The 14,868-nt window shown below is 35.7% G+C and overlaps 1 protein-coding gene across 4 annotated transcripts in view; it reads left to right on the top strand.

The window, feature by feature from the left end:
- WDR72 (WD repeat domain 72) overlaps nucleotides 1-11,606 on the top strand; it is a 206,744-nt gene extending 195,138 nt beyond the window's left edge. For 2 of the 4 annotated variants that reach the window (XM_040492730.1, XM_040492727.1), the window contains exons 18-19: nucleotides 3,746-3,850; nucleotides 9,388-9,930. In XM_040492730.1, coding sequence (XP_040348664.1) covers nucleotides 3,746-3,850; nucleotides 9,388-9,443 — 161 coding nt within the window. In that variant the 3' untranslated portion in view covers nucleotides 9,444-9,930. Of the gene's footprint in view, nucleotides 1-3,745; nucleotides 3,851-6,961; nucleotides 7,014-9,387; nucleotides 9,931-10,485 lie in introns of those variants that run through there. The other 2 variants (XM_040492728.1, XM_040492729.1) reach the window with 2 other exon arrangements.
- Nucleotides 11,607-14,868: the final 3,262 nt, after the last annotated feature.

Raw genomic sequence — 14,868 nt, 5'->3', positions numbered from 1 at the left:
CTAGAATTATATTCATAGCTAAACACATTATAGTCAAACACATCCATACAAAGTACATGGATTTCTCTGTTTCACTACCAAAGACATTACAAAGATATTTAGAACACTGGTGTTTCTGCTGTCAACATTTTGAGGTACATGATGAGTAAATGGAATAGCCTTACATCTTTCGGTGGTAGAACTGTCAAGAAGAGTTTGTCTTTTTTGCCCCACTTCCCCCAAATGTGGACTGTTTCAGAATCCATTACAGAGGAAATAGACAGTTGATTTTAAGTTAAGGATGAACCTAACAATCATTTGCACTATATTGATGTCAAAAGTATCTCTCTAACAAGCTTTAAAATGCATCTTCAAAAACTACTGAAAATATCCAAGAACTTTAGTGATGAGCTACAAATGGACTTGGGTATTGATAAATAAAAGTCAATATGTATAGTGAAAGGACAACTTACTGTGATAAATGGGCCCACCATCAGTAAAGATCAAATTATTGACTATCTAGGGCAAGGAAAAACCTGTCTATAGCTAACTTCTACAGGTGAGAAGAATTAGCCACAGCAGCAATTTAGGGAAAGCTCAAAGAGATATGTTAAGAGAATTCATTAAAAATGCATATAAAAGTAGGCAGCAACATTCTGTTAAATACATTTGTGACACTAGGCTAATGTATTTTTTGACCATGCCTGGGTTCACACCTTTTTTTCTTTTGCCTTGAATGAGCTCCCTTTGGGCTACCCATACTCCTTTCCAAGGAATTCAAAATTCACTCCCCAATCCTCCTATTACAGGAGAATTACTGCTGCATTCCTAAAAAGTATGTCACTCTTGGAATATTGTCTCTAATGCTCCTACTAGTTACTTTTCATTATACCTCAACTAGATCACAAGTTGTATGAGGGCACATTTGAAATGCCTTTATTTTCTTTTTACCCCTCCCATGGTCTAGCACAGAGTTCTACCCATAATAAGGGCTAGATCAATATTTGTTGATTTCATTGTTTTTGAAATGATTCATTAGGGAAGCTCTGGTCACACATCATGTCAGAGTTTAATGATGAAACATCACAGAAAACACCCAAAAGAACAATTGCAAAGATTAGCCTATCAAAAAAAAAAAAAAAAAAAAGTGAAATGGCAATAATTAACTTCTCCAATGTCTGCTGTTCCCAACTGACAGAATGAAGGTATTTCCTATATAGTAAATTTAACCAGGTACTCTATAAATTAGCCAGTAAAAATGACAAATCATGTTCCATCTCAAATTTGGAAGCTGAAATGTAATTAAGCAAAATATCTGAAGAATAATACCCTTTCTACTCTCCTACCCCTTCACAAAGACACCGTTCAGAATCAGAGGTAGAGACAAAAATAGCTGCAGGATACCTACTAGTGTGAGTTTAATGAAGATCATGCAGCTATAACTATACCTAACTTTCTGACTTTCTTGAGAGGTTTGGGATGTCAGTTCAACCTGGGACCACTTTATTGTCACTAAAAATTGTTACTGGCATTTGCTATGTGGTTCTAATACCATGCTCTCCTCCTTGAAGTCCTTATATCTAGAAAAGAGTCTTACTGGAAGAATAAATGAATGAATCAATGAATGAAAGTTTTAAATTATGAAAGAACAATGTATGGGATGACAAGTGGAATGCATTTGCCCAAATAAACACAGGTGCTAACTCATTGGCTGTTAATAATAGATTTAGCTGTATGATGAATCCCCTAGTAATCCCCTATTAGAAACACCAATGTAAATATTTCAGAAAATTAACAAGATATTTAGGGATAAAAAAATTAAAACAGTCTAGTAAATCTTGACCAGTGTAATAGTTTTCTGCAACTTTGATACATTTAATTATCTGCTTAAACATATTACAAAAATTGATGGATTAAAAAATAATCTGTAAATATGATCTAAACCGAGAAAAATTAAATTAAAGGGAATTACACCAATAACTACTTAGGCCATATGTGTCTCCCCTTCAAATTATACACTACCCCCACCACCATCTTATAAATATGCAACCTTTGTCTCAAGTGGGCCTAAACAAGAAACTGAATGGATCTAGTTGAAGATAATTCAAAGCACATACCCTCGTGGGCCAGGAGGACATCTAGCATGGTACCTCTGTTTCATTCATTTGTTCACTCATTCATTCCACAAATCCTTTAAGAATACCTCTGATGGCCCATGGCATACAGAGATGAATAAAACAGACATGCTATGTACTTCCATATTTTTTTTGAAAACTTAAATGCCAGAATTTCATACGTTTCCCATATTTCGTTCTCTAATAAAAGGTTTTAGAGAAGCACTGGATTCAAACTCTATGCTCACACTTTGACAGAACAGAGGAGAACTGTGTTCTGAGAGGTTGGTGAAACTCAAGAGAATATTTGGATCAGAATTATGTTACTAGTCTCCTTTAAGGTGTGTATACAGTAGGCCTCAGGTTACGATCACCAGTGCAATAAAAACTCCATGGAAAGAAGATGAGGAGTGTGGGTGGTGTGAGTTCTGCTCATGCTGCTTTAGACCTTGGGTTGTGTTCCTTTGTGTCACTTATTGAGTATGTGTGTGAAGTGACACAGCCTCCAGCCTCTGTGTTTGCTCTATCATTTCCTAATGGAGGTTTAGGAACAGTGGCCAGGCCTACTCACTGTGCCAACAAACATATTATTTCATGAATGACTTATATAATTTCTTTTTTGTTTTTATGGCCTATAAATAATATGCCGTGTATGTTATCAAGATCTGAAGAGAACGTAGTAGTGTTTATTGCAGCAATTTGTGATAGATAAAATTAGCAATAGTCAATAATATACATATTTATGTAGTTTGGCTTCAAACAAGTAAGTATAACAATTTATATTATTGGGGAATTGCTCTGTTTTGTTATTCACAGAGTTTTTTTCATGAAGCCAATATCCACTCTTCCTGACAAGGGATTCCTTGAACAAATATAACATGGAAATACGTTACTCAGGGAGATAAGTTAAACCAAGTATTACAACTTGTGCAAAAATGTGGAAACTTGAGACTGTTTCTCTAATGAACTAGTGGTATAATGTGTTTATAGGAAATTTTAGATTTCTGTGCTCATTTCTATTTCTGTTCATAATTCCTACCCAGATAATAATGACAAGTTGTTTGGAGACAAGTTGTGTGAAATCACCGTTCAAACATTAGTCCTTCTTATTAAACATTTGCGAAGTATTTATTCTCTATTTTAAATTTTATTTGTATAAGGCTTTTATTTTTTGTGTGTTTAGAGTTTTTAATTTGATGAAGGAGAAACAAAATGCATAAAAAATGTTCACCAGCTGTGATTTGTGCGACAAAAGGAACCATTGCATCCACACAGAGCTGGTCTTTCTAACTAACCAGTCCAACGTTCCGTCTGTGTCCTGTGGCTGTTAATTGACTATATCGTTTTAGATTTATGCATTAAAAATACGATTTCTACTTTGAAGGGATCACTTTGTTACTTTGTAGCTTTTAAGCTGATCCCATGAACTTATTTTTCTTGTAAGATAAAGTCTCATCTATAGATTTTGCAACTAATTACATGTCTGCCAATACATACTTAGAGGATACATTTTATTTCAATTTATTATTTGTGTTTACATAGTGTGTCCCTGGAAATATCTGTGGAACTTAAAGGAAATGTTTCAGTGGTGTTTATTACTACTTTTTCACTGTTCTCTCTTTCTTCTCTCTCTCTCTCCCCCCTTTTAATAGCTCCAGTCAGTCCGGTCAAGCATGACAGCGACTCAAACTCGGCAAAGTTCCAAGACACTGAGGACATGCCTGACAGATGTGTCTTGGAAGAGTCTGAGAGTCCAGGTGAAAGCCATTTAAAAATAGTCAAGTATAAAATGATAAATTTGACACAGCTTTGGGGTCCTTGGAAGGGGGTGGCGGGGAGGACATTGTAATGCTGTTTTCTCTTAGCAGCTGCACTGTCAAATTAATGGTCACCTCCAGGGGTCACAGTGTGGAGCTGTTACCTTTTCCTCTTTCATCAGGAATTCAGTTGGAGGAAGTACAAAGGCTTTATGACTGAGAAGGGAAGCTGACACTATTAGTTCATTATCATCAATTTTAAGCTAAACTGGAGAATAGAGGCCGAGATTGAAAACTGGAGAAGTGGCAGCATTTTAAATATTTCAAATAATGGGATCAAGCGGAAGGAGAGAGTTAGAGACAAAAGAGACACAGATTGCCACCATTACAATCTATTTACCTTTCTAAATACAAACAATGCTCTCACCTGGACAAAAGTGCTCTAATCTGGACGATTTTAGCATAACAGTAATGGACTCATGGACATGTCAACTGTTTGGAACAAACAGAACAAAAGAAAGTAATAACCCTTCCTCATGCTACATCCCAAGTTGCTTATGTTTGTATTTTCTTTGTAGAAAGAATAGACAGAAATATACTGGAAGGATAGAGCCAGAAACACTTATGCATGGATTTTTGTTTCTGCTTCTGTCTTGTTTCAAAACATGCCTAGTCTTTAACAAATAATTAATTAAAAGGAAAAAAAAAATCCTGTGGAGGTTGAATGACATTCTTGGATCACTGCAAAGCCTTAAGGTGCTAGAAGGTACCTTATTACCATGAGTGAAAGAGTTAACTATCTCCCCCCACCGAACAGTTTTTCTTCCCTGTTTTCTCTGGCTGCTGGGTACCCTCGACCCTCTTGCATCTTTGTGTGCTGATCCTTGTATCAGATTTTTTATTCATCCTCTCTGTGGCCTGTCAGCTTAGTTAAGAGATTTCCAAATCTTGTAGCCTTCGCTGACAGGGGGCAGCTGCAAACAGTCCCCTGATCCTTCCCCGAGGAGAGCTACTGAGATTTAATTTTCAGGGAAAGGTGCAGCCTGCAATCTATGTCAGGTCCCCTAAGTCATCTCGGAACCCCAATAGGCCCAGTGGCGATGGCATTGTATTTCAGTTCCCTCCACTACACCAAGATTCCTCAAAAGATGAACTGCTGCAGTGTGTCTGTTCTCAACCACACTTCTGCTTTAGCATCCCATGGAACTGACAAATGGCACCTTTCACAACGACAGAAAATTTTAATCAGAACGTTAATCCCACCCGCTGCCATAGTATCTAAAAAAACAAATGCAGGTTAGTCCCACTCTAACAGGGAGAGAGTAGTGGTAGCATTAAATTTCTATTAAATTATTTATAAATTGCTTTTAGTTTTGACAAAGATTGCCTAATAGTGACTAGATTTTTAAACTGTCTTAATACATAGTTTCCTATAAACCCTAAGCAGTTAAATCCATGAGTCAAGTTTTTACTTGTGTTAACTGTTCACTGTTTTGGGCAAGAATAGATTGGCTTTATGTCATTTCAAAAGTAGTATAAATTTCGGTCATCCCTCAACATGAGTGGAATTGTAGTAAAATTCAAATATAACATAGTTCATTTGATATAAACAAAAGCATATATCAAAACAAAGATTAATTAGTAAAGAGAGGTACTGATAAAGAATCTTAACTTAAAAAGTGAGTACTGTTCTATACATCGGACATCATTAAACGGGTAATAAAGAATGAATTACTCTGGCTTTTTCCTCTGTCCATTCCTGCATTTTAAGACATCTTGCCTTATAGGCCTAGAAACCTCTGGAGAGTTCACTACTGGTCTCACTGCCTTCCACTGAGAATTTGTGGCTTGGTTGTCATGGAGACATCGTATTTCTCCAAGAATTGCTCATATTGATCCGTGGCCAGGCGTAAATGGCCAAGCGAGTGTGAGGAATAAAGGGGGCTGGGCAGTCCTATAAAATGACCAGGGCTTGTGGGTTGGAAATAAGCTCATAGCAAACACTTAGGTAAAAAGAAAGAAGCAGTTTTATTTTGTTTCAGGATTTCTTTCTGTACTTTGGGCCATTGTCTTCTTTCACTATGAACTGAAAGAAACTTGTTAGTCACTTGTCATGTCAGATCTTTGGTGCTTGTCCTGACACAGCTGTCAGCCTTCCAGCTCTGTGCAGTTCAGGGACACACAACAAAGAGGCAATGACATGAATTATTTATTGCTCCTTGTGTGGATAAAATTCTGTGATAAGAAATTAAGACACTTCTGACAGAGGTGCTTGTTTAGTAAGAAAGATTTTGATGAGAGAGTGCATTTCCTTGAAGTATGAGCATTTGAGAGGGACAATTCCTAAAAATGAGCACGAAGGAAGATATGAGAAATTGGTGGCATAGAGGGACTTTCTCGAACTGTGAAAATATGACTGTCCACTTCTCAGTGTCCCACAATTAACTAAAAAAATAGCAAGGCATTCAGATGGAGGGGCTCCAAAACTATAAACATCACTTTGGTGGTTTGGGTACCTCTTTTTACCACGTATGAATGGTGTTCTTCTGGAAAGTATATTTAACCACTTTTGTTAGAAGAAAAGGCAAAATTTGGGGGTTTTAAGTGATAAGCTTTGGGAAGGTGCTGTCAAATCAAGAGAGGTGCTTCCATAGCTAAGCTTATAACTGCATTGGTATATTCATTATTCCCTATATGGAAAGGAGTGCATTTAAATCTGAATGCATCATTCTCACCGTTTTCACCTGGCATATCATCGTTCATTTAAAAGTCCTTCTAATATTTTCATGTACATGCAAAATCCCCCCGTTACAAAGTTGAATGTGGTCAGTCTTCTAGCTTTAATGGATATTGACCTTACATGGTTTTATCTATGCAACTCTAAATGACTAATATATTTATTACATCATTTTTAATGAACAAACCAGTTGTTCAAACAGCACATATAAAATGAAAACAAAAATCATTTTTCCATCCAAGCACAGTTCAAGAATATTGCCTCATATATTGTTCTTTCCAAATAAAGTCTTTTCTTTGCAAATCCTCTAAACATAATTTTACTTTAAACCTTAGAGTTTCATATTTGTGATACCAATTCATTTGCATTTGCAGAGAGGAAAGGGATATTGAAGCACAGAAAAACTATAATAGTTTATTATTTAAGGTAAAGTCAAAGTTTCTTAAACATTGATATAATATTTTAAAATTCCATTGGTAAAATCGATTTTTTTAATTTATGTAAAAAATAAGATTGACTTTATGAATTGATTATCTTTGAACGCAAAGGGTTTTGAACTCAGTCAGAAGATTGTTTACTTTCCCACTGGCATCACTGCTTCTTCAGGAGTGAAGTGACTAGGATGACCCATTTGTAAATGGGCCGGAGTGTGCATACAGGTCACAATTTAGAGGCCTGGTGAAGTGGTTGTTCACCTGGTCTCTGGAGCACTCTACCTATTCATCATGCCGTTGTGATCTCTTTATTGGTTCATGCTGTATACCCAGGTGAGTGCCTGCAGTCCATTAAGGTTGGCAAAGCAACTTTAGACCAGAGCATTCTTACTGCTCTGACCCTGTCAGTGAACCTGGAGGTCTTGTCTGTTAGGTTAAGGTCTCCCTCAGCAGTGTCTTTCCTTTGGAATAATTCATTAGCAAAGAGTTTTGACTCACAGGTGAATCCCAGATTGAAGTTTCTGGCTTAGACTCTGTGAAGTCTACTTGCTTCTTCACTGGCATTTATACATTCCCAAAACCTGTGGGAATAACTTGATGTCTAGTAATAGAAGCACCACCGAGATAACGTTGTGAACTTACAGCTCCCTTTGTTTTCAGATTTTAGGGCCATTATAATGGCTTTCTTTCTTTGGCTCTTTAAAGCCCCATCACTTCTGAATCTGAAAGATGCTATCACAAAAATAGTTTAGTGCAGTCTTTTGCTGGTTAACTTCTTGTTGACTGCTTCATACACAATGATTAAAGCTCAATTCCTATTCTCCAGAATATAATAAAAAGCGTTCCTTGTCCCTTATCTTTGCACTCATGATGATAAAAAATTTAGTGTGACATTCACAATTTTTATCCAAGTGTTAATGAGAGACCTTGAGCTTTTATCACCTTATTGGCTTGGAAAATTAAGGATTTTACTTCCTAGTGCACTAGGGACAGGGCACTTAAATATAGCTTCAACTGAAAAATAGCAGTGACAAGAGAGAGCTTGAAAGTACAAAAAAAGGCATTCAGATCAGCATTTTCACGTCATTCTGAAGTAGTTTATAATCAGTATGCATTCTGCCATTAATAGAACATTTTAGTGGTTTTTATATAGCACGTTATGTGTATAGATCTATATACATCATTGTCAATCAATATTGCATTTGCATGAATCTGATGAACAAAACTAGGTTTCTCACAGTTTCCAGCGGATACTACATTGTGAAAAGCCAAGATGGAGGGTTTTTTTTTTTCTTTTACTATTCTAGCTCATGAATCAACAGCAAAAATCAGGTAACAGAAAGTAGGACAGATTCAGGACTGGAGTGTTGGAGATGGCTGATGATGATGCATGAAGCAGAAAAAATGTGGAATGTGTGAGCAGCCCATCAATCATAGCTATCGAGAACACACTTCTTAGGGTTAGTGCTAAAAAAAAAAATGTTCTAGATGTAAGAACAATTTCAGTAGTAAAAACACATAAGCCCTTTCTTCTAGTTGAGTTTAACAATATGAACATTTTTAAAAAGTTACCCAAATGGAAAAATTTAAGCATTAAGCTAATAATTTTTAAAAGATGTAAAATTCTAGACATAAACACACACACACACACACACACAATTATACATGTAGCTATATATATAAATGTATAATATATATTTAACTAAGCCAAATAACCAGTTTTTTGAGTCTTTGCCAGTAGGTGTAGGAGTTATTATGTTTGCATGGTCATGTCATTAATATAAATGTATTTAGAAATAGTTAACTAAGGCACAATGCTCCAGTATGTTTGATAGTCAAAATAATTTAAAACAAGTGATAGTTTTTAGGCTACAATGACAAGCATCTAAGTAGTTTGAAAAATAAATGCTCTTTTGATTCTTGAATTCAAGCCAGTTTATAAACTACCATTTATAACATTTGATCCTAAAACTGCAGTTGTGGGTTTCCTTGAGAGAAACTGACCTACTTGAAATTTATGCAAATTCATTAATTTCAAATCCAACTCATCTTGTTGAAAACTGTCATCTTTCTTGGCAATTAAAAGAAAAAAACAACTTGCAACCTGTCATAATAATGTGTACAATTCATTTGCCTGAAGCCTAGTTTATAAAAATATTTTTATTATAGTAACATATTATATTATAGCATAGAAAAGAAATATAGAAATTATAGGTAATTCTTTTCTTCCTTCACTTCCTTTCTCATTCCTTCCTTCTTTTCATCCTTCCCTGTTTTTCCATTCCCCTCTTACCTTCTTCCTCCTTTCTTCTTTCTTACTTCTTTCTTTATTTACTATATAACCTGATAATCTGTTTCCTTTCTAGGTAAGCCAAGGCATCATTCATGGATAGCAAAGGTGTGCTCCTGTAAACTGTGCTAAATGGAATCTTATCTATAGGAATTGGATTCGGACAAACTATGAAACCCAAACATGCCATTTGTTTATTGTTGTATTAAAAACTATGCTGTTATTGGTCATTATTAGATTGTAAGTAGATTTGCTAATGCCTTAGAAAGAGTGTATTGAAAATGTAATTACTGATTAAAAATATCCAAATTGATCTAATTTTTGAAAAACATTGTGGAAATCATTCTATATTCTTGCTTCTTATTTTCCTTTAAAATTTACAACAAGCAATGTCAGTCTGCAGACACAAATTTTAACACTGTTTTAGATTTTCTTCTATCTTTTCAGTTCCTAAATGATACAGGCAACATTAAAACCACATTGCTTTTAAATAAGATACAATGCTTCTAAATTTAATGATGCTTCAATGTATTTAATCTAAAACTTTACTAAATTTTTTTGATTTGCTAGGTTAGGACATTTTGTTTTAGTATATGCTTTAATATGGCTCAGTCACCCTGCAGTAAATCTCATCAAAGCATAAAATGTTGTCAACAAATACTGAGTTCCATTTAGTCATCAATTAGCCCAAATAAGTGATAGACAGTATAACAGGGACCAATCTTATGTGGTCAGGTTCATTTGGACTTCTAATGATATAGAAGCTAATGTATTCAGCCAAAGGTTGATTTTGTTGGCCATACACATGTAAACTATATATCTACTTACAGCACATCACAATTGATCCTTATTAAGTATAAACTCTTGTAGTTCTTTTCCCAGAAAGAAGCTTGACTAGCAGGAATTTTTAAAATAAAATATGAAAGCAATATAAATAGGAACAAAGTTCTCATCTATTAAAGCCCTTAGTGATCTGATTTATTTGCTGTGCCTTATATTGTATAATTCCTGGATTGATAGAAAATCATTGAAAAGTAGTGTGCATATAAATACAAATATTGCCTAACCCATAAAAATGGAAATAAAATGTTAAAGATGTTAAAGATACTATCTACCTACCTACCTACCTACCTACCTATCTACCTACCTGTCTATCTATTTATCTATCTAATAGGGAAGTTCCAGTCACTTCAATTCAACAAACATTTTTGAGGGCAGCAGCATCTGGTCCTATGCTGGGATGCAATGGGAGATTAGAGAAGAGAACTATATATTGGAATAGCTATATATAATGGTCTCTACCTTTAAGGAACTTATAAGTAATGACTGACCTGGATGAATATACCAAAACAGACATCCAATGAGTGTGACTCCTTTAAAGCAGACATAAACCTGTGTTCATTTTTTTGTCTCCTAGTAATATGACATCATTGCTTGAAATTGTTTTTGAGTTGTACTTCACAAAGAGTAACATATTATCAATATGAATAATCATGGAAAATTGTCATCTTTTGAAAATCAACATATATACACACTCCCCCCCCCCCCCCACACACACACATTAGAAATAGTCCACAGCTACTTGGAATAAGTTTCAAAATAAAGGAAGGTAGCAAGCTAGGCAATGGAAACCATTTTCTTACATGCTGTGCCCTGGCTCTGTAGGTCATTACAAGAAGGTCTACCAAAAATATTTTTATGATGGCACTTTCAAATATGTATATATTCTCTCAAGAGGGCAATTTTAATAGTTAAAACTTATTTGAATGCTTAAGTTCTGTTATATTTATTAAAAATAAGCTTTGTTTTTATAGCTATGTCCTATTATTCCCTTTTCAATGAAGAATAAAAATAAATTTAAGCAGTTGCCATATTTAGCATTTTCCGGGACTAAGGAAACCAATATTGAATCCTTGATAAATATTTTATGATGTCACCAGATATAGGAAATTAGAATTGGCATAACGCTGACATTACTAAATGAGATTTTTAAGATTTTTTGGAATCACATTTTGCAGTTGCTAAAATTTAATAATTTGTATTAAATGACTAATTATAATCTTCTTTTATTGATATGAATTCTGGAGGCCAACACCATTAACTATTAAAGCTTTTAATTCCTAAAAATGAAGTTTTAGAGAAAGACATTTAAATAGCATTCTCCAATATCCAGGTGCAAATGTGGGCAAGTCCACCCGTCTGTTTAAAAATGATTTCCTGGGGCGCCTGGGTGGCTCAGTCGGTTGAGCGTCCGACTTCGGCTCAGGTCATGATCTCACGGTCCGTGAGTTCGAGCCCCGCATCGGGCTCTGTGCTGACGGCTTAGAGCCTGGAACCTGCTTCGGATTCTGTGTCTCCCTCTCTCTGACCCTCCCCCGTTCATGCTCTGTCTCTCTCTGTCTCAAAAATAAATAAACGTTAAAAAAAAATTTAAAAAAAAATGATTTCCTTATATTGACTTATGTTCAGCATGTTTCAGCAATGTTTCTCATAAGGAGAACTTGAAATAGCAAGTTGCCACCCAGTTAACTGGATCAGCCACATGGTGACCCTAATCCCTTGGTACCACAGCTAAAAACTCAAAATTCTTTGCTTCTTGAATAGGTGCTTATCCTTTGTTGGCCTAGCAAGGGAAGTAATTGTATTAGCAAGCAGCTAATTTGTTTGTATCCAGTGTCTTCCTTGTTGTTGTCATAAATAATTAATTAAAAAATCATCTTGTGTTTCTTTTTTGTCGTTAATCTTGGTGATATTTAGGATTATCTATTTCCCTCCAAGGAGTATCAGATTTTCAAATTTCCAAGTGGGGATTCTGTTACTCATTGTGGAATTACATACAGGCTACTCTATTGCTGGGGAAAAGTTTAAGGGCCCAGGCCTCACCACCATATGTTCAGGTAGCTTGTCTTTGCTGTACTTGTCAGAGAGCCTTGCTTCCCCCTGGATGTGGAGAACATCCTCTCAGGGCTTGGACAAAGGCAGTCCACAAGATGGTCCCTGGAAAGCAATCTGAACACTGTAAAACACTTCAAATATAAGGTAAAATTTATAATATTCTAAACACACAATTAGAGAGGTGGCCTCAGACCTGAAACACTCTGTTGCTGTATTAGAAACTAGTTAAGGCTGCTTTGAATGTGTCACTATTAGAAAAATGATAGGAAAACATTTTGCTGAATATTAATTAACATTCTATCCCTAGATAGTAGTACTTGAGGTGATTTTTATTTCCCTCCTTGCACATTTTCCTCTGATGTTCTGTATTAAAAAAAAAAAACAAAAACTTTTATAATTATTCAAGTGAACATTTTAGAAAAGATAGTGTTTCTCTTCAATCTTTAGAGGACATGCAAGAATTGAAATTTTAAGAATTGACGGGGCACCTGGGTGGCTCAGTCGGTTAAGCATCCGACTTGGGCTCAGGTCATGATCTCGCGGTTTGTGGGTTCCAGCCCCACATCGGGCTCTGTGCTGACAGCTCAGAGCCCGGAGCCTGCTTCAGATTCTGTGTCTTCCCCTCTCTCTACCCCTCCCATTCTCATGCTGTGTCTCTATCAATAATAAATAAATGTTTAAAAAAAAACAAGAATTGTGTTATGCCATGTGTTTAAAATGAAGGCTCAGAGTACATTAATGCCAATTGATTCTGAAGTCTTATTTTCACAGAATGGACTTATTCATATAATTTTTAAAATTTTATATTGCATACATTTGATTATACAGTTATTTAAAAGCAGTACTATATATGCTGTGATTCTCCATGAAGTCTTGTTGTACATGTCAAGGACCCAAAGTTGTATGTAATTAAATATGAAAGTCCTTGCTTTGTAAACATGTACGTAGTTAGCATCGTAAAATAATTTCAAAACAGCACAACTAAAAAAGTTGCCAAGTTAAAGCTTTCTGGAATGGCTTGCTTTCTGATGAAGTTATGTGGCCTTGTCCCGAAGACACTTTGTGCTGTGATTTCATCAAGGACCTTACAGATGGCATGTATGAGAAACATGCAAACAAGAAATGAACAGGTCTCTCAGTGTGCGCATGCCACGGTGGGGGTGGGGGTTGGGGTCCATCCAGCCTGAAACCCTGGAAGACATCATGTGTCACCTCATCTCATCTCATTGGCAGGGCACAGACTGCCTTGCCACAATTCCCTCACTCCTGCCACCCTTCAACCAACTTTCTCAGATCCCATTTTATTTTAAATTTGATATCATGGATTTGGGACATTAATTTGACTTTTTAAATTTTGTATTAAAATACATTCATCCCGAGTACTGAGTTCTTTTGCCACCACCCTAGTCTTAGGCCCTGTTTATTAAATCTGGATAGATACACCTTTATCCCAAAAAGTATACCACAGGTAAATAGACTGGAACAATCACATCATTGTGAGAAAGATTATAATGATACAAAACCCTGTGAAAACTAAAGCCATAAACCATTGAGAATGTTTGAAATGGCTTACTTCTAGTGGTGTACAGGGGGAAATATTGGGCATCGATGGTTCTTCCTTTTGACAATGTTTCTCCAAATGCCTTTTTTCATTGCACAGAGCATGTTTTCCTATCATCAATTTTAAGGATCCTTTCTGTCGTCAACACACTACTAATTGGAAAGGTAGCAGTAATTTTTCATTCAAGGATCCAAGGTTTTTAACACCAAAGATAATTTGTACCTGTTTAGTATAGCCCTGCCTAAATCTGCAAAGTGCCAAATGCCAGCACAACACCAGTATCCATAGCATTATGCAATAGGAATAATTGGTTGGTACATGCTTGCAAACCTATCATTTATTCACTTAGCAATTATTTTAATTGCAATTATCTGTAAAGTCATCAATTGGCTTTTCGATCTTGCATGTGTATTTTCAGGGGAGGAGGTGTTTTCACACAGCCTCAGTAACGGAGCATCATGTCCTAGAATGATGCCATCTAAGATAAAAGGACAGTCTATGACGTGTTCTTGACACATCACAAGTTTCCTCTAGACTTTTAAAGAGATTTTCTGTTAATTGTGCAGTGGCAACTACATTTCCTATCAGAAATAAACTCTCTTATCTATATGAAAAGACTTCTTCCATCTATGTTATCTCTATTTCAATTTACAATCATAATCAAAAGAGAAAAAGTATTTAAATTTTTCTTTTTGTATTTTAGAGGGTTCCAGGGAGGGGAGGGAAGGAAAGAAAGAACAAACCTATAACAGTGAGATTAAGAGCCTTCATCCTGTCCCTAAAACAATCATAGCCACAGGGACCAGGTTGCACTTAGGACCGTTTTAATGATAAGGAAGATTTCCTTGGATCAGCCTCTATTTCAAATGATCAGTGTATTTTCGCCAATCTAAGCAAAACCATCTGGTCCAATTTATGGAAGAATTTCAGACAGGAAGTGAGGCAAATATATTAAATATTATCATTTCAGTTGTCTTTCAGATAGTCAAGAAACAAATTTGGGGATTTCTGAAGTGTGATTCCATAGAAAGTATATTTCAGTTGATTCCTGTCTGCAAAGGTGTGAGTTTTTGTTTGTAGGCTTCCTGCCATGTAGGTGGC

This window comes from Herpailurus yagouaroundi, unplaced genomic scaffold, assembly GCF_014898765.1.
Source record: "Herpailurus yagouaroundi ecotype Mexico unplaced genomic scaffold, PumYag 184, whole genome shotgun sequence".
Taxonomy (NCBI): domain Eukaryota; kingdom Metazoa; phylum Chordata; class Mammalia; order Carnivora; family Felidae; genus Herpailurus; species Herpailurus yagouaroundi.
This window is presented reverse-complemented; position numbering and strand designations above follow the sequence as displayed.